The sequence below is a fragment of the Camelus dromedarius genome, chromosome 33 (assembly GCF_036321535.1).
Source record: "Camelus dromedarius isolate mCamDro1 chromosome 33, mCamDro1.pat, whole genome shotgun sequence".
NCBI classification, from domain to species: Eukaryota; Metazoa; Chordata; class Mammalia; order Artiodactyla; family Camelidae; genus Camelus; species Camelus dromedarius.
Genome location: NC_087468.1, coordinates 5173712 through 5200873, shown reverse-complemented (window position 1 = coordinate 5200873; position 27162 = coordinate 5173712). Strand labels below are relative to the sequence as shown.

The 27162-nt window shown below is 47.7% G+C and overlaps 1 protein-coding gene across 3 annotated transcripts in view; it reads left to right on the top strand.

The window, feature by feature from the left end:
* CCDC138 (coiled-coil domain containing 138) overlaps positions 1-26894 on the top strand; it is a 34903-nt gene extending 8009 nt beyond the window's left edge. For 2 of the 3 annotated variants that reach the window (XM_031440997.2, XM_064481761.1), the window contains 9 exons: positions 2824-2943; positions 4971-5048; positions 5156-5263; positions 7823-7987; positions 10986-11102; positions 15341-15533; positions 19198-19374; positions 26012-26150; positions 26434-26894. In XM_031440997.2, the coding sequence (XP_031296857.2) occupies positions 2824-2943; positions 4971-5048; positions 5156-5263; positions 7823-7987; positions 10986-11102; positions 15341-15533; positions 19198-19374; positions 26012-26150; positions 26434-26599 (1263 nt within the window). In that variant the 3' untranslated portion in view covers positions 26600-26894. Of the gene's footprint in view, positions 1-2823; positions 2944-4970; positions 5049-5155; positions 5264-7822; positions 7988-10985; positions 11103-15340; positions 15534-19197; positions 19375-25900; positions 26151-26433 lie in introns of those variants that run through there. The other variant, XM_064481760.1, reaches the window with a different exon arrangement.
* The last annotated feature ends 268 nt before the right edge of the window (positions 26895-27162 follow it).

Below are 27162 nucleotides of genomic sequence, written 5' to 3'. Positions count from 1 at the left end.
AATTGTCTTTTATTGGTCTTTGTTCTATTTTGTTCTCTGATCAATGAACTAGACAAAATCTGTGTAAATCTCCGGTTTCTCTGGATCTAGAGCAGTCAGCATCACCATTTCTGCTTTTTTGCGGCTTTTCTGTGAAGACTCCTGGCCAGCAGTCCTGTGGAGTATGGTGTGTCCTGTTTGCCTGATTGTTTCCTAATGATCACATTCAGTGTTTTTATGTCACGTGGTTGGTCTGGCATCGTTCTTTGTTTTACATCAAGCCATGTGTCAGTGTGTGTTTGCCTTACATAGTGTAGAATTCCTTGTTTGTTTTGAGAAGTGCACACAGTCTTGTACTCAGCACGGGAGTCCCTAGTGCCCCTGGTTGTGCCCTCAACCACCGTCAGCCCCGTGGCCCGGCCCTGAGCGTCAGGCCAGCATGGCCGGTGCACATTTGGATTTAGCAGTGGTGTGTCGGCATGTGTCTGCCTGCTGCTCCCTGATTCTGTCCTGTCAGCGTCACCAAACGTCTGGAAGTTATAACCTTGGGTCTGTCCCCAGATCAGGGGCATGTCTGCTGATGCCCCTTCTGGTGTTTCTTCTCTTCCAGTTGCTCCCCCTCCTCCCGGCCTCCGGCAACTCGTGCTGGGTGCTGGCTGCCCTCCGGTTTGGAGGCTGTCCGTCTCCTTGTCCTCGCGGCGGGGCCTTCGGGGCCTGCTCTGCTCGTGGTTTCTCCTTTCGTTCCGTGCTGCTGTTGAGTTCATCTAGAGGATGCTTTGTTTCTGCTATTTTAAAGTTCCACGACGTCCAATTTCCATTTTTCTAACAAAAGTTTGTGTCTGTCCACGTGTGCTTACCTCATGGAATTCAGTTACAAACCCACTCCAGGGCGTCCAGGGCTGGCGTTTCTGCTGAAACCTGGTCCCATTTTTCTGGTTCTCTGTGTCCGGTGGCCTTTGGCTTGTCTTCAGGACCTTCTATGGATGATGCTGTGTAGATTCTGGACCCTGTCATAGTCTCCTGGAGAGCGCTGGTTGTCTTCACTGATTTCTGAAGCCCTGAGCCCAGTTGGTCTGTCGCCATGTGGGCCGGAGCCTCTTGCTCCGTTTCTGGAGCCAGGGCTGTTGCTCCAGGGCATGTGCTGTGGCCCCCACTGGGCGGCCTGAGCCTCGGGTTCTCGGCCTTCTTGTGATGCTCAGGTCTCTGATGTGCCTGCGCGAGGCGGAGGGTGGCTGGCTGAGTGGGTGGGGGCACCTGTTTTTAAACTGCGCCCTGGCCTCTGCCCCTTCCCCAGCTCAGGGCCAAGCCGGGTTTCAGCACGCCCTTCAGCTCGTTGGGCTCCTCTTCCTGGGTTCCCAGCCCTGAAAAGCAGCTTCTCTCCGTCCGATTAGCCGTGACTGGGGCCTGCTGGGGCGAGACTCCAGAGAAAAGGGAAGCGAAGCCCGAGGAACTTCAGCCCCTGGAGGGCTGCTTCTCCAGGTGTTCGCTCCTGTCTCCAATTCCCTGCTTTTGTTTCCCTTTGACATTCCTCAGTTGGTTGCTTTTTGTGTTTTGTGTATGGTTTTCCGGTTTTTTGTTATAATCAGAAAGAGAAGTAGAGTGCAGTGGGCTTATCCCACCACCCTTGAAATGGAACCCATGTTGTATACTTTGTTTGTTTTTTTATTTTTTTAATTTAATTTTTTTTTAAACGGAGGCACGGGAGATTGAACCTAGGACCTTATGTGTGCTGAGCACACACTCTGCCACTGAGCTGTGTCTGCCGCCCCTCCCCCCCCCCCCCGGTGTCATATGTTTTTCATATCTTCTGGATGTGGGAAAATTTGTGTGGTGAGAATATTAATCTAATTTTTAAATATTTATAGTATGTGTAACCATAGCCTAAGTTATTTAAGGGGTCATTTAATATAGTAATAAGACTGCAGAAAGCTAACTTTTTCCTCATGATTGGATTTTCAAACAGGGCAAAAGAATGAGTGCTTAAATTCTCGGCGACCTCCATCTTCAGTCTTGATTTTTTTTCTCTTTGGAGTCTGTCTGCTGTTCATATTAAGTATAAAATTAACTGCTTTATTTAAAAGGTGCCTATATGATTACTTGGAAGAGGGAAATGAATTGTTTCTTGATTTCCTATGGAAACTCACTTGTTTTAATACATTCTGAATAAATTTGAAAGTAAGAAGTGAAAGAAATTATATAAGTATTCACACTTTAAATCTAACACGTGCTTCTCATTTAAATAAGGGAAATAAATTATTATTATAATAATTTATAAAACTGATTAAGGAGAGTCCAGTATTTTGGGGCTCAAAAAATTTTACTATGTATTTAGGTTTTTTGAGATGTAAAACAATTTTAGCTAATTTATGAGAACAAGAAATTAGTTTTACTTATAGACTATTTCTTCTACTCCTCAGGGATAATTTAAATTTTAATTCTTTTTTATTTAAATTTTAATCCACAAAGCTATGAGTAACTAACTATACACTGGGAAAGGATCAGAAATCCTTCATTGTTTTATCATTCCATGATGTCAAATAGAAATTTTTTCAGTGAGTTTCTGTGGTGAGTTTTTCTGAACAGAAGCAGAAAATAGCCTTATTGCTTGCTAATTAATTTGTGTAATACGTTTTAATAGGTAATTTAATGAAAGCCTTTAATGCTTTGTTATTAGTTTGGTTGATTATACAGTTTTTATAAGTTGTTTGCAGTATTAGTCATTATGCTTAAATACACTGATTAAAGTCCTTGTGGTTCAAGGAGCCCTAATTTTTAATTATTTTCAGCAGCATTAGCAACATGGAATCTGTACCTAATTTTTAGATCGTATTTTTTCTGTCCTAGCAACACGATGCAGAAGTTGAGCACTTAACTGAAGTTCTTAAGGAAAGGAATAAAGAAAGCAAGAGGCTAAGGTCCTCTTTTGATGCACTGAAGGAATTGAATGATAGCTTAAAAAAGCAGGTAAGACCTATTTTATCTGTATTAGATTGTAAGACATTCTTAGAACTAGATAGATGAACAAATGAATAATGAACATCTTAGAATATATTCTGGCTGGAGAAAATCATGATTATCTTTATTTGTTAGCCTTATAAAATACTTCCAAATATAAAGAAAGTATTTTTAACTAGCTGAGATGTTTGGCAACTTGAAATTTTTAAAAATATAAGAGCAATTACTAGATTAACAAAAGCAGAAGGAAAACCTGCTCACCTGGGCGCTTCCAGGCACTAATTTCTGGCTGGAGTGCTTCCCCTTGTCATGCTGTTACACACACTGTTGATCTCGGAGTGTGTTCTGTGCAGGGACTGCTTGGAGGAGCGTGAGCTCATGTCATGAGTACAGGCTGGGTCGCAGGTACAGGGATTTTTTATGTGTGTAAGCAGTGTGGTTTAGGTCAGTACTAAAGGTGCACCAAGTTTTTGTGAGTTGTATTTTTACTTATTCTTTTACTTCCCTTTGCTAGTGTTTGACAGAGGTGTGAAGGTGAAGGGTATGTGAAAGAGGGACAGGAGGATGGTCTTGTGTGTGTTTGTGTGTAGAGGAGACAGCAGAAGTGGGGTACACCTGGTCAGCTGAGCAGTGGAAGCGTCGGGCTGGGAACTCCCTGGATTCCGAAAGGTAGCTAAGCTTAGACTCAGAGACATCGTTGGCTTCCTGGAATTCCTGAGCTGGTCATGTGTTCTCTGTTTCTTTTTCTGATTTTCTGTAGTCGCTGCTTGTTAGAACCTTCCTCCTCAGCGGTGATAACCAGGTACCCGCTTCTCACTTGCTCTAATACTTTGGCATCCCTGGATTCATGGATCGCCTCCTACGGTTAGAGTGTGACCTTGGCTTCCTGTTGTCTGGATGCCTGCTGTTTCCCACCAGTGTCAGCCAGTGTTTTGAGAAGGTGTCTTTGGTTGCAAGCTTAGCACGTTATTGCCCGTACTTCCTCTTAAGTTAGTATGATCCGTGTTTGCAGGCGTGTGTGGGGACTGGAGTGGATCTGTGCATCCTTAAGTGCCTGAGCCTGTTGACAACTGGGTGTGTCCCCTAGTGTGTGCAAACTGAAAGAACCTGAGAGAAGCCCCTCAGGCCCCGTGGAAGATGCATCTTTACGGTTACTCTGTTTAGTGTAGCTCAGAGTCAGCAATTTTTTTTTCTACTAAGGACCAGATAGTAAGCATTTTGAGCTCTGTGGGCCATGTGGTCTCTGTCACAGTGACTTAACTCTGCCTTCGGAGCGTAAGGCAGCCGTGGGAGTGGGCATGGCTGTGCTCGGCTAAGACATCACTTCCAGAAGCAGGGAGGGGCCACAGTTTGCCAGCGTCCAGCATGAAGAGTGGTCTGTAGTTTGAAATTGCTAAGTAAAGGTAAATTATTTCTGTGACCTACTTACGTAGTAATTTGTGATTGCACTGGGCATACATAAAATTTGCTTTACTATCGATTTATTATGAATGTTAATAATAAAACGTTACCCATCAAGTCTTGCCAAGCTGAGGGGACAGGAGTTCATGTCCAGCCCCGTCGTGGGGAGAGACCAGTGACACCCCAGGCTCTCAGGTGGGCGCAGTAGGCTGCATGCTGGCTGGAGGCCGATTAGCAGTGGGTTGACCCTCCTCAAACCAAAACCTGGCCTTAACTGATTTCAGTTCCTAACCAGACTAAGGTGCCCTGTCCCTGTTTTAAATACCTTGCAGAGAAAAGGATGAGCTCTTTTGGAAGGAAGATATTGTGTGTATAAAATTGAATTTTTTCTGAAAGACGTTTCCTATTAAAATATATACGTGTAAGATGTTTAGAGACTTGTGCATTTTTCATAGAATGAAGTAAACTTTCTTAGAAACTGCCAATGTTTTAGGGACAGTGGTGGTTTTCACTGTGGCCTGTAGTCATGAATGCTGCTTCTGCTGCTTACATTGCTTGGTATGTAGACTAGATGAGCTTGAGTGTGAAATCGGCTTAAGGTTTGTGTTGAAATACCTAATGTTCCTCTACTTTAGTTAAATGAAGTAAGTGAAGAAAACAAGAAGTTGGAGGCCCAGGCTAAAAGAGTTCAAGCTCGTTTGGATAATTTACAGGTAAGTTACCTTCTCTTGTGACAAAAGGGAATTTTAAAATGGCTGCCTTTGGATTTTCTCACTTCTAGTGTAATTTTTCTTTAACTCATGGATATGTGCTGTTGCAGAGGAAGTATGAGTTCATGACAATACAGAGATTGAAAGGAAATTCTCATGCTGCTCAAGAAGTGAAAAGTTTAAAACAAGAAAAAGCTCCAGTGTCAAAACCTTGTAAGGTATGATATGATTGAAAATTTCTCTAGTGGAAAGCCAGGTAGTTTTCTCTTTGTTCTTTTTTTTTCTCTTTGTTCTTTTTGGTGTGAAAGGATTCATAATAATTTCTTTACAGAGAAATGTCTCTGTAATATTTCAAATATGCTTTTGTTTGCAAAAACAAAATATTTCACCAGTGTTTTAGGCCCAGGAACACGGACAAATCACAGGAACTTAAGCTTATTACCGGCTTTGCTATTCGTCGTGTTTTGGGACCTATAACCTTCGGCGTTACTTTTCTTTCAAGCCTGCAGGCCACCCTGAGGCCACCCTGAGTGCGCTTCACGGATTTCTTTGTGCTGAGACTTTTCTTTTCTTTGAGGTGTAAATCACCTACAGTAACTTAATGCACAGATCTTAAGTGTACAGTTTGATCAGCTTTGACAAATGCCCTCCCTCGCGTAGCCGACACCTGGGACGTTCCCTCATGTTCATTCCCTGCAGGTGGTAGTTATTGGTGTGATTTCATTCACCAGGAGTTAATTTTGCCTGACTTCGAGCTTGAGTCGGTGGCGTTGTGGTGTGCGTGCTGGTGACGCCAGGAGTGGCAGCACCTGTTCCTTCGTCTGCTCGGTGTCCCAGTGTGACTATGTCGAGGTTTGTCCGTCCTTCTGCTGATAGACACCCGGGTTGTTTCTGGGTTTTGTCTCTTCGTGAATAATCCGCTAAGGAAATTTGTGTACAAGGCTTTTTGTGGACAGATGTTTCCGTTCCTCTGAAAGTCTGACCGGGCCTGGCATGTCTGGGTCGTGAGGTAGATTACGTTGACATACCTTCTGGGGCAGTGGCCAGTTTTCCAGAGGGTTGTCCTGCCCCTGTGCCTGCTCCTGCTGGCGGTGTGTGCGCTCTGGTTTCACCGGCACTTGGCATCACCTGGTGTCCTTGTCTTGCTCGTTTGACCTTTCCAGTGGGTGGATGCTGCTGTCTCCTGGTGATAAATTCTCTGGGTTTTTTCACAAAGTAAGGTGGGAGGAGAGCCCTGTTCAGAGGTGGCGGCAGGGGGTCTCAGCAGCAGCGCAGGAGGGGAGCTGGGCAGTGACCCCCACCCCGGCGCTGGCGGTCTGGCTCAGCAGGACGAGACTCTGGTCTCAGAGCCGCCAGCCTCTCGGTCCTGCCTACGGAGTGCCAGAGGATGGCCTCCATCAGCAGAAAGCCATCCACACCTGCACCACCGGGCCTGGGCCCCCGGCTCCCCAAGTTCCCAGCTGAGGGTTTCCACCCATGGTTGTGGACCTGGTGGGGCAGGTGGGGAGCAGACCTCCTTCAGTGGCCAGAGGCCCTGGGCCTGCACTTAGCCAGCAGGCTGTCGGAGTTCTGCTGCATGAGCTGGAGGCCTGGGAGCAGGACGGAACCTGTCCAGTGCGTCACATCCCAGGAGCATGGGGGCAACACCGAGGGCAGCAGCAGTGACCGCACGTCTTCCCCAGGGCTCCAGCCAGGCTCTGCCTTCTGGCCTGTGGCCCCACAATTTCCGCTTTCTCCCCCGGGCACCAGACACGCACAGGGTCTTGTGGTTGCAGGAGTCACTTCTCCCCTCCTTTTGACCAGACGTACAGCCTTCCGTGTTTTATTAGAGGGATGCTGGTGAAAATAATTTTTTAATTACAAAAAATTGGGAAAAGTGGAGATTTTTTTTCAGGTACTCAAGATGATCGTGGTTTTCATCAGAAGTTCCTATCTGAAGAAAACTGAGAAGGTTAAAAATAATGGATAGTGTGGTAACTGTTTTCATTCATCTGATTCTCCTTTTGTGAATTGCTATCTGCTTACTTTTGCCTTTTTATTCATTTGCATTTATGTTTCTCTAAAACTAAAATGAGCATAATTCCCTTCTTAAGGTACGTGTGTGATAAATGTTTAATTTAACTGACTAACAGTGATTGGAAGGAGTGCTAAAATCAGTCTAGTTGAATTAAGTTTTTGTGGCCTTTTGTTCTTATTTTCCTCCTATTTTGGTGGACACTTGAACAGGATTTCCAGAAAAAAATTTTCATACCCTGTTTAAAGAATGTTACTAATGTAAAGAAAGCCAGCTTTCTTGGGAAGAAGATAAGAAGTTCCATGGTGGAAACTGTTCAGCTTTTGAAACCTTTACTAAAGTCTGTTAGTAATGGTGGTTTCATGTTCTTTGGAGGGGGGGGGGGCTGCCATTTTTGTTTAAGTTCTTTCTTTTAAGATTCATGCTCTTAAGGCCAGTTTTACTTCCCTGTGTTATCAAACGTGTGTAAAGAATTTTAATAAGAATTCTCAGTTTTAGTAATAAGGTACAGGTTTTTCAGTTCCCTTATTGTGATGGGTTTTCTCGCCTTCGGTCAACCAGCATTTCACGTGCTTCTAATGTTAACTGGAGATACTTGATTTCGAATTTCTTTCATTTGGAGAAGCTTTGTCATTCAGTACATATTTTAGTAAAGTGTCTTAGGTAAATTATTCTGTAATCACTTGCCGAATTTAAAACTTGCCTTTGAAGTTCTAGGAGGCTATGAATTTAAATTAATGTTTGATTTAATTTTCACATGTAGGTACCACTTAATGGACAGGTTTATGAACTCTTAACTGTCTTCATGGACTGGATTTCGGATCATCACCTCAGCAAATTGAAGCAGGAAGAATCTGAGGTGGACGGTGAAAAGCCAGTGCTTGGACCTGCCTCTCAGAGAGATGACATTCAGGAGAAGTGTGTGAAGGTTTGTTTTCAGGTGCATGATTCAGTGCATGTGAGACCTGAGAAGGGAGCTTGTGGCATATTGTACAAGAGAAAAGTGTTGAAAGTATTTCTGATAGAAAATTGATCGTTCCAATAGTCAGTTGTAAAAAGATTCATTCTTGCTTAATTCAAATGAATTCATACTTAGGTTTTTTTTTTTAACACAATGGGAATTTCTTTTTAAATTTCTTTTTAAAAACAGACCAGAAATTGAAAACCTGTATTTCTTGTCAATCTCTGACACCTCATACTGACTGAAATCATGATTGTCAGTATCCAAATTAATGTCTGTAATTTAAGAAAATAGTTACAACTCTTTGGTAATGAGAAGCCCCTGAATCCCTGACACCCTTGCTGCCGTTGTTATTTTGAACAAACTGTTGCCTGTGAGAGTGACCAAGAATAATGAAAGATTTTATTTTACTTTCATTTGTTTCTTCCTTAATGCTCTTTCTCTATGTAGATCCCAGTTTCTGACCTATATCCTTTTACTTTACTCTGAAGAACTTCTTTTCACCTTCTTGAATGGCAGGTTTAATGGTGAGAAATTACCTGAATTATTTGGTGGAAAAGTGTGGGTGGCGGCTCCCGTCCTGGGCACACGCGCAGACTCGCACGTGGTTGTTCACACGGCGTGGGGCTCAGTGGCCCCCGAGTGGGAACCACCCGGCTGCCTGCCAGCTGACAGCGCTGAATAAGCTGGTGCGTGTGCGGTGGGTAAAGGCCAAAGACGTGTGGGCTGCAGCGTGAATGAACTGAAAACATCAGCGAGTGAAAGAAGCGCGTCACCCAAGACTGCGTGTTGTGTGATTCCATTCTGTCCGTCAGCCAAGAGCCGGCTCGTGTTGCGAGGACTGGAGTGTCGGGGTGGCTGCTGACGGGTGGAAATGTTCTCAAACCAGTTCTGACGATGGTTTCACGACTCTCTGAATGTACTAAAAGTCACTGAATTGTACACCTTACATGTGTGAATTGTATCTCACTAAAGCCGTTAGCGAAAAACTCACCAGCATAAAAACCTGAAGAGAACCCCAGGTGCTCTTGGTCTCGGTGTCTCCGAAGTCTCTCTGGACGCGGGCACTTGGCGTCCCCCCGCCCCCCACCACCCTCAGGGTCCTGCCGATGCTTGCTGGAGAGTCCGGGCAGCCGACTCTCCCGCTTCCCATTTCTCTGCTCGCCTCCTTGTGTTATGTGACTTGTTGGGTGGCAGAAACACCTCATAGATGATTCTGAGCACTTTTCCTGTATGTATATGTGTGTGGTCCCAATGGAAAGATTTCCCCCTGAAACAGAACACTTTCATGTTTTTTTTTTCAATTTAAAATTCATTTGCTGTATTTATTTTTTTTATTGAAATATAGTCAGTTTACAATGTTGTGTTCCATTCTTGACCAAGTTTAAATATTATTATTTAAGGGGAGGGATTAAAAGTATACATTTTTCCTGTAATTATGATCTACACAGATTAGGTGGTTATCAATTTCTGTACACCCACAAGAGTACTCAACTTAAGGTGCCTGTAATTTTTCAGTTTTGCTTGAAGTTTCATTCTAGACAATAACTAAGGCTAGGAGGAGACCAGTGCAGAGCTCTAGGGGGAGAAGAGGGCCTAGTTTACGCCCTAAGCAGAGGCCATTAATGGAGGTGAGGCTGAAGAGGTACAGGAGTGGACGCTGAGGAAGAACCAGAAAGCTCTTAGGTGGTTCAGGGCGAGGAGGGTGGTGGCTGTGGACCTAGAAGTGGGCCAGTGAAAAGCATTTGGCCAGTGAAGCTGATGAGACTTGTCATGGAGCCAGTGTGAAAGCTGAGGTGTCAGGGTTGGCACCCTTGTTCTTCCTCTGCACCAGGATGAGTGTTGGTAGCTCTGACTCAGAAAGGAAGCATCACACAGTCTGATGAGTTTATTTTGGGCAAGTTGCCCTGGGGACACCAGAGTGCACGTGTCCTGTGGGCATTGATACGGGGGCCTTGATGTGTAAACATGGGGGTCTGGGGTCTGTGCTGGCCGTGCCAAATGTGAGGGGCTCCGATACTTAGCGATCAGGTGACAAGGGTGAGCAGCAAGAGAGAGCTGGTGGCCAAGATGTGGGGGAGTCCCAGGAGAAACCGGTGTTACAGGCCTGGGGGCGCGTTTCCCAGGGAGAGAGTGGATGGCGGGGCCCTGGTGACACTGGGAGAGGCCAGATGTGTCCTGCCGGACTTGGACATCACATCTGTGGTCCATTAGATACGTTTTGTGTCCTAGCTTTTATTATTCCTACTTAATTTTTATCATTAATGTTTTTCTGTTTGTAATCTGTAGTCCACTGAGTAGCTCTCCACTTGACACAGCCGCTTCCCTGTGGCTAGGCTGTTCATTACTTCTGTGTTTTATAAACAACGTAGCTGAGTATCTTTGTACCTGTGCTTTCAGAGGGGTATGTTCTAGGTGATTTTCTTAGGATAACTAACCTAAGAAGTGGGATTATTAAGATATTATGAAAGACAGACATATAAAGAGGAAAGTAAGTATCACTTCAGTTACTAAAATGTCACTGTCAATATTTTTTAAAAACATCTTTTCATATCTCTTTTAATATAAATTCAGGTATATATTATGTACATGGGGTCTTACTACACCTTTGTAACCTGCTTTTATCAGCTCGGAATATGCCGTTGCAGTAAATAGAGTTGCTGTTACCATTTTTAATGATTGTATATGACCCATACATTTATGCAACCATTTAAGATTTAAAGAGTGTGTTTCTATAGGTTAGCCTTAAAATCCTAGATGTGCAATTGCTGGGTCAAAGAAAATACGTATTTAATATTTCAGATACATAGTTTCATGTTGTATCACATGTGGTTTTAAAGTGAAGATTATTTTTTAGAGAACTTCTTTTTTCTTTTAGAAGAAGATAATTTTGGGGAAGTTGTGGTAATTGATTTCAGACCCTGAACAACAGCATGGGTTTACATCTCCATCATTCCGCCCTCAGCTCCTGCCTGTGATGGCCGAGCAGCTGCAGTGGATGCCCCTTGTGAACACCAAACTCCACGAGCCATTTGTGAAGTTTCTGTACTGGTCTCTGCGGCAGCTGGATACTGGAACCCAGGTGATGGTCTGTCCGCATGTGGACCCTGCTTGGGATTCCTTCTCTTGGTCTTGCTCGCCCAGCAGGTGTCCCACATGCTGGGTTTGTGTGTTGGGACTTCACCTTGCCTCCTCTGCCTTACTCTCTTCCTTTCTCCTCGTTATGTCTGTCTGCTCAGGGCTATAAGTGGGATTCAGTGTGTGACTTTGTTTTTTGTTTCAGAATTGTGTAAAGAAGGAATTTCACTGAGTTAGGTTATTATCGAAACCAACTTTCCTCCCTAATTTAATTTATAATTTTTCATATTCTTTTGAAAGTAATGGAAATTGATTTCTTGTGTTTATGCCAGTAAACACACACTAGCTAAATGGGACAGTGATTACGAGGGTAACATAATCAAGAAGGGGAAATTATTCCAGCATCTTATAAAACGAAGAGTGTGTGCCACCTACTCATGTAAAGGTCATTTAATTCAAGTGATGGGGTGCATATATGACCATCTGTTTTGTGAGTTGTAATTTAATTCCCCAGTTACTGTTGTAAATGCTGTTCTAGCTTCCATTTGATTAACGCGGCAAGAAACAGATTTGTGTTCGGTAGTGCACACTTGGTCCTATGGGATCCAGCACGCAGTGTGATGGGCTGAGGACACGTCTCTTTCCTGGGGACGTCCTAAGTGCGCTGCCTGCATGGTGCGTGTGAGTATGTGAGCGTGTGTGTTTGCACGTGTGTGTGCACACACACGATACCATTTTACTGTATTGGTCTTTTTGTTGTTTTATTTAATTTTTTTTTTACGGTCCAGGTTTTTTTTTTTTTTAACATTTTTTTATTGAGTTATAGTCATACAATGTTGTGTCAAATTCCAGTGTAGAGCACAGTTTTTCAGTTATACAGGAACATACATATATTCATTGTCACATTTTTTTTCACCATGAGCTCCCACAAGATCTTGTATACATTTCCCTGTGCTATACAGTATAATCTTCTTTATCTTTTCTGCATATGCCTGTCAGTATCTATGAATTTTGAACTCCCAGTCTGTCCCTTCCCATCCGCCGTCCCCTTGGCAACCACAAGTTTGTATTCTATGTCTATGAGTCTGTTTCTGTTTTGTATTTGTTTTCTTTTTTTAGATTCCACATGTAAGCGATATCATATGCTATTTTTCTTTCTCTTTCTGGCTTACTTCACTTAGAATGACATTCTCCAGGAGCATCCATGTTGCTGCAAATGGCGTTATGTTGTCAGTTTTTATGACTGAATAGTATTCCATCGCGTAAATCTACCACTTCTTCATCCAGTCATCTGTTGATGGACATTTAGGCTGTTTCCATGTCTTGGCTATTGTAGATAGTGCTGCTGTGAACATTGAGGTGCAGGTGTCTTTTTGAAATAGGGTTCCTTCTGGTACTGTATTGGTCTTAACTGTCTCACCAAACAAAGTTGTATACATTGCCAGGTCTGTTCACGCCCCTGTCTTCTCACAGCGTGTTTGCTTTGCTGTTTGTGTCATGCTTTCTGAGAAAGGTTGGCTGGAGGCTCACTTTCAGCCATAGAAGGCTAGACTCATAAAACTGAATGAAACTGTTTTATCTTCCTTCCAAAATAGTCTTCTCGTTTTCCCTCAGGTAATTTATAGTCTATTTTTGTTGACTTCCAATCTGTGCTCAGTGCCCCACTCTGTGCCGTTGGTGAAAAGTAGTGTTCCTGCCACTCTCCCGTTCACTTAGTCAACACCTGCTGACGGATTTTAATATTCTAGTTTTAACAATTGTCTACTTGCGTGTACTTTTTAAAACATTAGGCTTTTTACTTTGAGATAATTGTGGGTTTGCTTGTAGTTGTGAGGAGTAATATGGAGATCGCCGGTCCCCCCCCCCCCCGAGGTAGCACCTTGCAGGACTCGCATGGTTTCACAGCCGCAATACCGGTATGACTGTGGTCCAGGTGACAGAGCGGTTCCACCACCATAAAGACTGCTCACACTGCTTTGTTTTAATGTATAGACTATATTTTTTCAGAGCAGATTTAGGTTCACAGCAAAATTGAGCACTGAGATTTCCCATATACCCCGCCTCCACACACACACAGCCTCCCCCACGACCGGCCCCACCCGAGGGGACATCTGTCACAGTCAATGGACGCACACTGACAGCCACTGCCTGCAGCCTTCCCTCCCTCAGCCCTGGCTCCTGGAAGCCTCTCACCACCCCCTGTCCGCATGGTCCACACGGAACGTCGTGGTTGGGGTCGTGCAGCAGGCACCCTCAGATGGGCTTTCTCCTGGCCACGTGTATTTAAGGCTCCTCCACGTCTTTTCACGGCTTGACAGCTCGTTTGCTTTTAGCTCTGAATGCTATTCCACTGTCTGGATGGACCCCGGTTGGTTTATCCATCACCTCCTGAAGGCCGCACCGTCCTTTCATCCCTTAATCGCCCCCCACCCCATAATTGTGACTCAGGCGAAGGGAAGGGTCTGCCGTGTCGCCGCACCAGTGCCCTCCTGGAGGCACCCCTCCTACCGTCTGCTGGACACAAGCTGCTTCCCTGTCCCTCGTCTTCGAGTCCTGATGTTCCCCCATCCCTGAGGGACGTCCTCTCTGGATCCCGGATTTGGGAGCACATCTCCCTTGCCCACTCCTGTTAGTCAGTTTCCATGCTTTATAGTAAGAAATCTGCTGTCATTTGAATTGCTTTCCTGTATGTGTCCATTTCGCTATCATTGTGTTCAGGTTTTCCCTTTTTCTTCAGTTTTCGTAAGTTTGTGGTGCGTCTTGCTGGGCTCTGGATTTACCCTGTTTGGGGCTCTGTCAGCCTCCTCAACCTCTGGACAGTTTTTGCCAAATGTCAGGTTCTCAGCCTCTGTCTCTTCAGGTATTTCTTCAGCCCGTCTGGCTTTTCTTCTCCTGTGTAAGTCCTGTTCTCCGGTTGTTGAGAACGTGGTAGACGGGGTCAGTGTTGTCCGTGACATGCCCTCCTCGCAGCTGGGCGGGCCCCCTGTCCTGTGCCAGTGCTGGGGTTCCCATCCTGGTGGAGGTGGGCCCCCGGGGAGGGCAAGGTGTCGGCAGAGAATTCAGAACAGTCAGATGCCACATTTGTTTCACGTGAAGGGAGACATAACAACACACGTTCTAGGAAGAAAGTGTGCTTCCCGTTATAAAGGGTGGTATCAGGTGTCACGTAATGTTTGAACATCAGCGAGTCCACTTAGCTCTGTCTTTCTAGTGGGCTCGCTCTGCGTGCGGTTTGAAGTGTTCCCTTCTACCGCCTCTTTTGTAAAACACAGACGCATCACCTTCTCCTGGTGACAGTAGAAGCTCAGTGGCGATGCGGGTAACCCAGCTGGCACCGCGCGCGCCCCTCTCCACCGGGTCGTTTGGCCTCTGGCGTCCGGGAAGCCTCAGTTTGTCTCTGACTTACGTGCAGAAATTCTGCAGCGGACACTTGTCACCCACCTTGCGAGCTCAGTGCTGATTTGGGTACAAGTTGGAAGAAACCCTCACAAATGGGGGAAGCCATTGTAAAACTTGTTGACGAGGGTTTGGGGGATTGGTCTGTAATAAAAGGGATTTTAAATTATTTCTGAGCCTGGCTGAAGTGCTCGCATCTGCAGCAGTTTGGATGGTTTTCCTGTGTTGTTCTTAGCGTGTTTGTGCAACTCCGAAAAGCCTGTACTGTTTTAGAGGCAGTCATGGCCATCATTTCTGTTTTTCCCATTTTCTTGTTTTAGTTTGTTTGCCATGAGAATTATCCATGATTCTAAGCCAGTGTTTTATCTTTCTGAAGGTGTTAAAATTTATCAAAATCACCGTGACATTTACAGTCTTCCTGAGCTTTGAAAGCAGTGAGGCCCTGGCGGGCACCTTGTAAACCAGCCCTTCAGGTGCGCCTGCTGGGCCCTTTCCCAGTGGTGGGAACGGAAGTGGCAGGACAGCGCAGAGCCCACAAGCCTCCCTCTGTCCTCTTGACTGCTCTGCGTCAGGAATCTGGTCTCAGGTCTTCTCCTAATTTTATTATTAGGAAATGACTGTTTCTAATGTCTTAATTCTGCTTATTTCTTTTAGAGAAATATGTAGTTGCAAATAGTTTTTAATTGATTTTAAAATTATTGCCTTTTGATCTTGCATATTTTCCCCTCCATTTAATTTTTTTAGTTAGCAGAAGATTGGCTATTTTTAGTTAATATATTTGTACTATTCAAAATACATATTTCTGAACATGAATAAGTGTACTAAGATAGTACCTGTTTTTAACAGCACTCGACTCTGACGTCAACACTGAGGAGACTGGGTGAAGACATATTCAAAGGCGTAGCAGCTAAGGGAGTGCAGGAGAACTCTGTGGTGCATTCGGTGGAGAGCAAACCAAGGACAGCCGCTTTCTTTAAGAGTTCCAGTCTGCCTCTGAGATTTTTATCCACTTTAATTGTTCTCAAGACAGTCACTCAAGGTAAGCGTTCAGATGTGCGCATGGAATAGCGTCCTGTGAGCAGCTCCACGGTGAAGCCGCGTACACGCAGTCACACACAGTCCACGGTGCCTCACGTTTTCAGTCAGATTTCAGGTTGTGCTGTGATGGTGGCACATTGTAAAAAACTCGTCTAATTGCAGAATTTGAGAAAATGGTCGGTTGGATTGCTGCCCCTCCCAGAAGCTTTGCTGACTCACGTTCCCATAAAAACCTTCGCCGTCGCCGCACCGCGTGGGACGTGGCACTGAAGCGGCCTGTTTTCCCTTTTGCTTGAGCAGGTGCTGGCAAACTGGAGCCCCTGGGCCGCGTGTGCCCACCCCCGTCTCATAAGCACAGCTCTGCTTGGGCACGTCTCCGCAACCTTTGTTTGCTGTTGTCCACAGCTGCTTTTGCTTTGCGACAGCAGAGTGGAGTGGCTGGTGGCAGAGACCACAAGCCCCTCCAGGGCCTGTGGTGTTGTGATGTGCCCTTCACGGAGGAAGCCTGCCAGGCCCGCGCTAGTTTGTAAGGTTGCCGCTGCCCCCCAGCACCCAGCCCAGCACTCAAGGTATAATAGTGAGCCAGGGGATGACTGAGTTGAAAATGTTCCGTCAGAGGTGGCCATTCTTAGTGCAGTTTTGATGTACAGTAAGTAGTAACTATTTTTTCAGGTTATTAAATATGAGAATTTTTGTTGCAGTAAGCGATGTCAGCGTAGCCAGACAGTAAACAGACCATCTTTCTGTGTTCCCTGTTTGTTAAATTTTATAACTCAGTCTGGTGGCTTTTTAAGTGCACAGCGGCAGTTAATTTGACTACTGTCTCTGAGGCACATTCTCTTTACTTACCCCTGACTATAAGGAATTTAAGAGAAGGACAAAATTGTAACTGTCTGAGTTACTTTCTCCCTCATGGCTGTGGTTCCCAGAGTTACAGCAGACAGAGCAGTGACTGGTTGAGAGGGCGTTTGTGAGGAGAGGTGTTGCCCAGATTGCAGCTCATCTGCACCATGGCACCATTTGATGAAACGCAACACTCACTGCTAATAAAACAGGAAGTGGAGATACTAAAAAGGGAGAGTGCAGTGCCCCCGTCCCCACTTCTGTGCGATGTAGTGTTGGACCTGCTGCCCGCAGGGAGCCGTGGACGGAGGGTGGGTGACTCTGGGAAGGAAGAGGGGCAGCTGTTGCTTCGCGGACGCTCTGTGTAAATTGGAGAGATTTGCTGACTGTGACGCGCTGCGGTCTGAGTGCTGGTGTCCCCTGGGAATCACACAGTGAGGTCCTCAGCGCAGGGAGGTGGTGTCAGGAGGTGGGCCTTGGGGGCGGTTGGTTGGGGTGGTGGGATTGGTCTGCGCCCCGATGCAGGAGGCTGCAGCTCCCTGGCCCCTAGTGAGGACACGACCGAGGCGCCGTCTGAGAGGCGGGAAGAGGACTCGCCGGACACCAGGGCCACTGGCGCCGGGGCCTCGGACCGGAGTCTCTGGAACTGTGGGCGATGCTTTCTCTGGTCTGTGGGGTTTTGTTACAGCAGCTCGGGGACCACCACGTGACTGTTTCGGAAAGTGAGCTCCAGAGGAGATTCACAGAAGTCTGTTGATTTTGACTGTTGTCACCACTGTATGACCCCAGTGCAGCTGCCATGACCAGAGCGTAGCTCCTGCGACCTGAGCGTAACTGTCGGGACTGTCGTTAATAAATAGAAAAAAGAAATTCTGTTCAGGTGACAAAGCCAAACATGTGAAATGTGGGTATTAGTCTAATATGATGCCTGTAAAACATCTCCCTTGTGAGTAAATGGAACGTGAGTGAAGATTAGGTAAATAAGGGTGAGTGAGCAGGCTAATGAGATTATCTCTGAAGTTAAATGGCAGAAATACAGGACTTTTTTCTTCTTACCTGGGCCCAGAGGGCTCAGCCATCTCTGCTGCGTCTGTGGGTCACCATCACTGGCTGGCCCGGGTGCACAGGGTGAGTGGTCACTGCAGAGTGGGGTGTGGAGCCGGCCATGTGCACTTGATAGGGCGAAGATTACCGTTGAATGCCAGGGCATTTTCGAAAGACTCAATAATACAGCATATTGGTAAAAAGAAACCAGAGTTTTGGTACAACTGGTAACTAAATTTTTTAAAATACGCTTTTTGAAGTTAAATTGGTCTTGTTTTTAGAAAACAAGCCTTCACTATTAGGGAAATTAAAGTAAGGATGTAATAAGGCCACTTTAAAAAAATAACCAAACACCATTTTTCTACATGCCCGCCCCACTGATAAAGGACTGTTTTGTGAGTTTGCAAACTTTCTATAGCGTGTAGCACCCATCCTGTTTAATCTGAGATGTCATCACTGAGAAGGGAGGGACTTGTGTCAAACCCCGCAGGCGGCTCTGTGGTGAAAGCGTTGGCTCCCGGGCGCGGCTGCCCTGTGCTCTTCTCCCTGAGCTACTGCCGAGTGCAGGGGGGTCCCTAAGTGACGCAGGTCCGAAGAGAATCCAGCAACTTTGCTTAACCTAGATGCACATTTAGTTTGCAATGTTTTATTTCATTAAACTACGAAAATTAAGTACAGCCATGCTCCTTGAGCTGGATCCTACCAGAAGTGAGAATGAGGTGCATTGTGGCTTGTTGCAGAGGCACCGATCTTGGTTTCTGAAAGTTCTTTCACGTGTATTTTAATTTCACACAGGTTATTTCCAGCTTCTCATTCTTAATAATTAGGGTTTTAAATTATTTCTTTAGTTTATGTAAGCTGGGACAGCAAAGAAGAAATGCAGCGTGAGGCCAGAAGACTGAATTTTAATGATGACTCTGTCGTATTTTCAGGGTATTTCAGGGCTCTCTTGAGCCTTTTTTAAACAGAACTCTGAGTGGAAGGATTAACTCACTGGGACGTGAACAGCTCTGTACCTTCGCGTTCTGAGTGGAAGGGGCCTCAGAAAGCTGGCGTGTTGGACCATGAAGAGCGCAGGGTGCGCAAGGGCGAGGCTGGAAGTGTGGCTCGTCTGCACTGATTCCGGTCACATTAGTGCTTCCTGGGCGTCTGAGCGCCTGGGACGAGGCGCCGGGGACCCGGGTCTGGCAGGGCCGTCCTTGCCTTGGCCCCAGGGAAACACGGCCCCGTCCCTGCTGGTGGGCGTCACGGGTGACACCCCACAGCACTCATCCTCCAAGGCCGGCTCTGAGTGCAGTGTGCGACCTCCGTCAGGGTCACGGGCCCCCGAGTGGAACCCTTTGGGCGAGTTTGTATGAAGTTACGTTCTGAAATAGGTAAACACCTAGGAAGCAGCGGGACCTCAGAAGCGGTTGTGAAGGCGGAAGCACCGGTGCTGTTTAAATTTTGGAAGCAGGCGGTAGTTACAGTCGCATGTGGAGAAGTAACGTCACTTGTGGTATTTACTGTTAGCGACTGTTCTCTTTCTTGATATGAAAAAGAAATGGTGTTTATTGTTATTTTGGTGTTAAAAGATGGAAATCCTGAAAGAGACATGCCCTGTCGTGATGTCATTTCTCCCCCATTTGAGTTGTAATGTCTGCATTTAGCCCGTAATCCCCGATCAGGTGATTTTTCTTTTCCTCCTGAACCTGCTGGAGTGACAGTGTCCCCTTCACCTCCTGTGTCTCACCCCGCTGACCACTGACATGGCCGTTGGTTTACTCGCTGTTTTTCAGCTGACTTCCTGGCTCGGGCATTCGATTCTCTTTGTGTGGACTTGAAGACGGAGGAAGGAAAAGCCTTGTTTTTGGAATATCAAGCTGTTCCAGTGATACTAAGCCACCTAAAAGTATCCAGTAAAGGACTCCTGTCCAGTGTCATCGATAGTTTGCTTCAGATGACAGTGGAATCTAGTAAGTTTGCAGTTTCGTACACACAGAGGAGTGACGGTGGGTGACTTTTCTCATCTGTTCTGAAAGCAACCCTACGCATCAGGCGCTGTTGCATTTTGTAGTGTAAGGGCTAAAAAGATTTTCGACAGCCCTGTCTAACCCCCTGTCCACGTTGTCACTAACCCCACGTGGGTCCCAGGGGTCATCTCAGTTGTGGGCTTGGCTCTGCCAGCGTCCCTCCTGTTTCTCTCGGGGCCACCTCCTCTGTTCTCCTTGGTCTCATCTGTGACAGAGCACACTGCAGGCCCATGTGCTGGTGGGGGTGAGGCCTCGGGGAGGGTGAGGCCAGCCCTGTCCTGCCCTGGCCCCGCAGCCCCCCTGGCCCAGTGTAGGACGCAGGGCCGCTGTTAAGTTCTCATGGTTCGGCTCTGGATTTCGTTCTGCAGTCGGCGGCGTTCTCCCGTTGCTCTGTGCTAGTCTAACAAGCCCCTCTGCCTTGTCCTAGTGGGCCTGGCATGGCCCGGGAGGTGGGGGCGCCGAGTGTGATCTCTCCGTCTGCTCCGCTTGGCAGTGGTGGTGGCCCCTCGAGTCACGCGTTGGCTGGGAGCGCGTAGCCTCAGCAGCCCTCGTCCCCGTGCTATGCCCTCCGCCCGCCGCGGTGCTTCCAGGGGGGCTGCTGCTGCCTTCCCAGAGGTGGGGCCGCAGCCGGGAAGCCCTGCTCTGCGCGGGGGTGAGTGATGGGGCCCAGGGAACTGGTCCTGGGCCCCGCGGCCGGGCGACCTGGAGTTCGGGCGTGACACTGGGCTGTGGGTCCTGGAGGGGCGATGCGGGGAGCACCTCTCCCTGGTGGAGGTTTGCTCCTGCCCCAGAGTCCATCTGTTTCCTGTGACGGACTTTATAGTGTTTCTTGCTATTTGTCACTTGTGAGACAGACATTAGACTGCCCATGGGCATCTGGCCACCAGTAAGCAAGCTTGAGGCTTTGGATCTTGATTCACTACATCAGGTATGGAGCAAAAAGTGAAAAATGGGTAAACTGAGACATGGTATCTCAAGATTACTGTTTATTTAGGTTGGCAGAGTTCCGTCTAGTGTCACGGTTTTTTGGTGTGGTTGTTTTTTGTTTTTTGTTTTTGTTTTTTTGAGGAAAACAGAAATCTTTCAGATGTCGATGTCTGTCCTTCAGAGCAGATCTGCCCGCGTGTGTCTGTCAGAGACAAATCACCCTGCAGCCAAAGGTGGCTGCAGGCACCTGCGCGAGACTGCGGGCCGCCAGGGCCCTGCCCTAGCCGCACTCACACCCGGGCTCACCCTCTGTCACCCACTGAGGAGATGGCTGGGGAGCCGCGCTATTCTCAGTGTTGGGGAACTTTTGGGAGATCTTTGATGATACTGGACTGAGTTTATCTATTTGCTGGGTATATTTTCTACTTTTACTGTAAGTCTGGTACCTGGTGTTTGCCAGTGAAATTTGTTGAAGGGGTGAATGAGTGATGGATCAAAATGTAGCCAGTACTTCACCGTTGGTTTTATGTTCTGTTTTTGTAAACTCATTTCACTATATACATACTTTCCACATGCTGTTTTTTAAGTTCACAGGGAAAATTGTTGGAAAAGAAACCTCGGTGGAATTGGTCTGCAGGTGGCTTGTCTCCTCAGCGTTTGGGTGCTGGTGGCCCGTGTGAGGTGCCGGGTCTCAGGCCTCCTCTGAGCCCGTCTGGGGCCTTGAGGGGCTGGAAGGAGCTGCCAGGGGGCTGAGCTCCAGCCCCGGGCCTCCGGGGGCCGGACTGGCTCCCCGGGAGCCTGCACAGAAGGCAAACCGGGTAGTGACTTGACAGTAGTTTCATGTTGGTTAACTCCAGTGATAATTTAAAACATTGGACTTGAATTTTGTATGTTTATTTCCTTTTCTGGTGTTTTTAATGGTGTTGTAAGATGGTAAACTGAGACACCTTGTAGTTGAAAAGGTTATTGGATTCACAGGGGCAGCACCTAGACCATCGGCGTCAGGGTCAGGGTCGGGGCTGGGGCCCGCGGCGGAGCCCAGGCAGGGTGAGGAGGAGCCGAGGCCGCAGAGGAGCCGCGCGGGTCCGCCGCGGCCGTCTCCGCACTCGGCTGTCAGGACGGCCATCCTTGTTCTTGTTCCACAGGCCCGAGTGCGGCTTGGGTGTGGGTGGCTGTGACCTGGAGGCCTCCTGGTGGGTTCTGCTGTCATGTGCATGTGGAGAGTGACGGCCCTCTGTGCTGGGTGGGACTCGGGAAGCCTGGGGGCCCGGCGTCCGCTCCCAGCCCCAGGTCGGAGGGGCGGCCGGAGCCCCGCTCGGGTCCCCGCGCGCTGCGAGGACGCCCTGCCGTGAGCGTGGACCCAGGTCTGTGCCCTCAGCGTGTCCTGAGTGCGGGCTCCTGGGCGGAGGGCTTCTGCTTGCAGCCGTCTGGGCGCAGCCATGCATGGCCGGTTGTGTGCTTACAGAAAGGCTGTGGTTTCTGGTTTTCCCTCCTGTCGCTGATGAAGCCCTTACTCACTGGTTTAGCTGTGTGAGAACTTGAGTCTTACTTTGTTTCAAAGAACACTTTCCTTTTCTTGTCAGGCATAGTTCAAGTAGAAAGATTTGAGTTTGTGTCTAAGTAAAATTTATTTCTGTTATAAAAATAATAGAAATTTGGAAAACTACAAACTGGCAAAAAACCAAAAAGCTTTATTATCCAGATATATATACATTTATTTACAAGCTTGCGTCACTTTATTGTACTTTGCAAATATTTCACTTTCTTGCAAGTTGAAGGCCTGTCATGGCCCTGCCTCCAGCAAGTCTGTCGGCGACGTCTGCTCACTTTGTGTCTCTGTCACGATTTGGTAATTCTCCCAACATTTCAATCTTTTTCATTATTGTTGTGTTTGTTATGGTTCAAACAGTGCTTCTCTTCACAAACTTACTTATAAAAAAAGTTCATGTGCACATGTAGGAGCTTATTTGGGAGAATAGACCTGAAAGTGGAATTGTTGGATCAAAAGAAAATTTCTTAGATTACAAGAATGACATGGAGTAAAAAGTGGGTAAAATAACAAAGGAAAAGGAACAGGAGAGCCAGAGAGGCGGTCACAGAATTCCTGAGTCCTGTGTTTTGTTTGTTTTCTGCAACTTGCTCTTTCCTAACTGCCTGTTGCCGGAACCTCAGGTCATGGCCGGGGTTGGGGGGGGGGGCAGTGGGAGGGGGGCTCGGGTGGCCCTGCCCCTAGTGCACCAGCAGGGGAAGGGGCCCTGGTGCCCAGACAGCAGCACCGCCTACAGGGGACCCTGGGCTGGTGCTGGGCCGCCCGGCTCGGGGGCTGATGCCCAGCATGGTTCGGGGGCTTCAGGGTGTAACGTTCGGAATTTGAGGACACCTGTGTAGACACCTTCTCTGAAGTTTAATCCTGGACAGGTGAAAAGCAGATTTGTTTTTTCTTGTTCTCTAAAGTATTTTAAAAATGCCATCCACACATCACTTTAGTTTTTTTCTTCATTTATTTTGAAATAGTTTTATTTTTAATTATGGTTAAAAACACAAATAGTTGACCATGTCAGCCATTTTTAGGTGTGCCATTTGTTACCGTTGAGGGCATTCACACCATCATGTAGCCACCCCCCTCACCCTCCACTGTCTCCCTCCATGCCAGCCAACCCCCTCCACACCCTCCCACCTTCCTTCATTGGAGATGTCACCTGCCATCTCCCACCATCTTCCACCATCCCTTTTTTACCCCCTCCATCCCTTGTTATCCCCACAATCACAGCCATCCCCTCCATCCCCATCTATTCTCAGCCATCGCTCACCATCCCCCTTTCATCCTAGCCATCCCCCTCCATCCCTCATTATCCCCGCCATCACCTCTATCCCCCGTCTTCCACCATCTCGCTCGCCATCCCCTCCATCCCTATCCCCCGCCATCCACACTGTCTTTTCCATTCCCATCATCCCCCTCCTTCCCCCACCATCACCGCCATAACCTTCATCCCCCTCCCTACCGCATCATCCCTTTCCATCCCCCATCATCCCTCTTTCATCACCTCCATCCCAGCCATGCACTGCCATCCCCCACATCCCCTCCATCTCTTCCATCCCCTTCCATCACAGCCATCTTTTCCATTCCAGCCATCCCCCACCATCCCCTCCATCCCCCACCATCCCCTCCATCCCCACCATCCCCCTCCATTCCCAGCCATCTTAGCTATCCTGTGCCATCCCCTCTATCCCAGCCATCCCCCGCCATCCCCCGCCATCCGCAGCTATCGCACACTATTCCCTCCATCCCAGGCAGCCCCACCATCTCCCACCAGCCCTCTCCATCTCCTTTGCCATCCTTGCCATATCCTCCATCCCAGCCCCCTCTATTCTCAGCCGTCCCCTGACATTCCTCACCATCCATGCCATCTCGCATCATCCCCCCACTATCACAGCCACCATCCCTCCATTGCCTCCATTCCCAGCCACCCCAGCTCTCCCACCATCCTAACCATCCCCTCATCATCCCCATCTTTCTCTTCTATCCTTTTTTCATTCCCCCTCCATCCTTTGTCATCCTTCTTTCACCCATGACATCCCAGCCATCTCCCACCAACCTCTCCGTCCTCCTCCATCCCTGGCCATCCCAGCTATCCCCCGCCATCCCTTCCAACCCCCCCAACCCCCTCCATTCCGCACCATACCAGCCATCCCCCTCCCTACCCCACCATCTCTTCCATCCCAGCTCTCCCCCACCCCCCCACTATCCCAGCCATCCCCCTCCATCCCAGCTGTCCCTGGACATCCCCCACCATCTTTCACCATCCCTCTTTCATCCCTCCATCCCCCATCACAACCACCCCGCCACCTTACTCCATCCTGTTTTCATCCCCCACCAACCCCACCATCCCTCTCCATTCCAGCTATCCCAGCTCTCCCACCATCCTCCCCCTTTCTCTTCCATCCCCCAATCCCCCAGTATCCCAGCCACCCCTGCTATCCTCTCCATCCCCACCATCACCCACCATTCCCATGCCATCCCTTCCATCCCCACCATATCCTTCCGTCCTCTCCATCTCCCAATATCCCCGCCATTCCCCACCATCCTCCTCCATCCCAGCTAGTCCGCACCATCCCCCACTACCCCCTGCATCTCCTTGGGCAGCCCCCACCATCTTCCTCCACCCCAGCCATCCGCCACCGTCTTTCACCATCCCTCCTTCATCCCTCCATCCCCACCATCTTACTCCATCCCTTTTTCATCCGCTCCATACCCCACTATCCCAGCCATCCCCCGCCAACTCCTCCATTCCCCTCCAGGCCCCCCCCCACCAGACGCGTGTGTGGACGCTGTGTTGGTTACTCTTGGGGGCAGTGGTGTGTCTTCTTCCCCAGGTGGCCACGTGTGAAGGGCACAGCCCACGTCTTGCACACAGGTCTCACTGTTCCGCAACAGCGTTCCTCTGACTTGATAGTTTGGGGTTTGGGCTTGCAGGTTTCATTACTGGATAGTCCGCTTCACTCAGCGGCTGTGGCCTCGCAGAGAACGGTGAGCGCAGGGCTCTCATTTTACGTCCTTTGTTCACTTACTTGTGTTTGCAATAAATTCTGTACTCACTGTGGGAGCCTCTGAGTGTACAGGGGACTCTGTTTTAAAGGCCACGATTAAATGTTCTGCTCGAGCTTCCCTGGTTACCGACCAGTGCTGCACCGTGGCAGCCGGCGTGCGCCTTCTGTTCCCCAGAGCGCGCGCCTCTCCCTGTTAGGGCCGCACCTCCTGCTCGTGCAGGTGCACGTTCGTGCCCCTCAGTCTGCAGGCGGGGTGCTGAGTCAGGGGACACACGCCCAAGGCCTCTCATACATATCTGCCAAATTCCACTTGTTCCACCCCTCCCCAGGGCGGGTGTTTGTCCTGTGTCTATTCTGTGAGTCGCTGCCGTGTGCGCCGTGCTCATTGCTAAACGTGTTGGGGCCACGTCTTTTTCTTAGTGATTTGTAAGAGCTCTTTTTTCTAGTAAAATATTCAGCTTTTGGCAAATACATTACAAGATTTCTGCTCCCCATACCACAAGTTTGGGATTTCCCCTTTTTTTTTGTTGTTTTTTAGAAAAAAATAAAAGACAAAAGCTCTATTTCTTTTTTACATTTTAACAATCTTATTTTGTAAAATTTTTCAATCTTTTATGAATCTTTCCTCCTTTTCCTTTTATGCTTAAAAAGTTCTTCCCTTTTCAGGGATTATATGATCTGTCATTAACACTTAAAAACCATAAATTTAAGAATTTCATTTTTCAAAAAATTACTACCCCATTTTTTCCAATAAAGACCAGCCATTACATTGGCTCCTCCTTCCATTAAAAAACAATTACTACCCCAACAAAGTGTCCTGTTGCTAAGTATTTAAACAGGCCACTGTTACTGGCATCTCTCACATATGGATTTTCTTCTGAGTTCTGCTCGGTGGAAGTTTGATGTCAGGAAAATGGCCCTCCCTTTGGTTAGCGTGTTCAACCAGAGCCAGTAGACACTTTAATTTTACATGTGATGGTGTTTTTGCCCCGAGTTTCAGTGTGGAAAGGGTGAAAACGCCAGTGAGTATTCGTGAGCGCCCCCGGTCCTGGCCCCCGGCCGGCCGGCTCCCCGCAGCCCCTCACCTGGCCCGTCCTGTCGGCAGGGTCCCTGCGGCCCTTCCTGGCGGCCTGCAGCACCTCGCTCTTCTTCCGCACCTGCTCCGTGCTGCTCCGGGCCCCGAAGCTCGACCTCCACATCCTGGAAAAGCTCAGCATTATTCTACAGAAGCTCTCCAAGATCAAGTAAGAACCCCTCATTTCTGACCTTCTGTGCGGGAGGCGTCTTGCTGTGGTCATTCGGGCGTCTCTGATTCCTGGGGTAACCCTCCATGCTCGGGTAGCGGACACAGTGCAGTTTTCAGGGTTACAAAAAATTGTTTTCTCCTTAGTCCTTTTCCACATTAAGGCCTGTTTCATGGAACCTGCTTGGCTGTCTTGGCACCTTTGTCCCTGTGTTGCCCCCCTTCTCCACCCGTGTCCCCGCATTTACACCAAGTGTGTGATTCCTGTGCCCGTTCTCTTACAGGAGTAACAAGAAGCTCTTTGAACTGTTTACAATTCACCTGATGCTTCAGGAAATACAAAGGACAACGCACCCAGAGCACGCCTTCCTCTGTATTAACCTAAATTCAACTCTGTTCAATTTGGGTTTGACAAAATCCAACTCCCTGGCCTCCGGTGCAAACCATTAGATTGGATTATTCCTTAGAGATATTATAGACATGTTGCTATTTGTCCGACTGTAAAAATCACCAAACTAACTAAAAGTCTACCAAGTGAAGTTATGAGTAGCACCATTTATCATGAAAAATAGAACATTTTTTTAACTTATGAAATGCAGCCTGTACAAGCTGTGTAAGGTTTAGAATGTTTCAGCTCAGCTGAGGCAGTGGAGACGCACAAGGTGGGGTTTCCAGAACTAAAGGCATGGGTTGACTGTTTGTAAAAATTATGTGATTTGTAATAAAATTGGTGTTTGGGAGCGAAGCTGGATGTCGGCGTCCTTCTCTCACTGTATTAAAGATCTCCCTTTCTGCAGGAGGAGTACGTAATTTTAACTGCATGGTCCCAACACCCAGGATGTCTGTCACCGAAGCCAAAGATGAGTGAAGGAACTGGGGGGCGGGGGGTACTCGGGTCTTGGGTTGGATACTGAGAAACAAAACAAATTATCCTCAAGTCTCATAAAAATTATACTCTATCAGTATATAATCTCATTTCAGAATCAAGAAAAGTTTTCAGGAAAGTGTGTGTC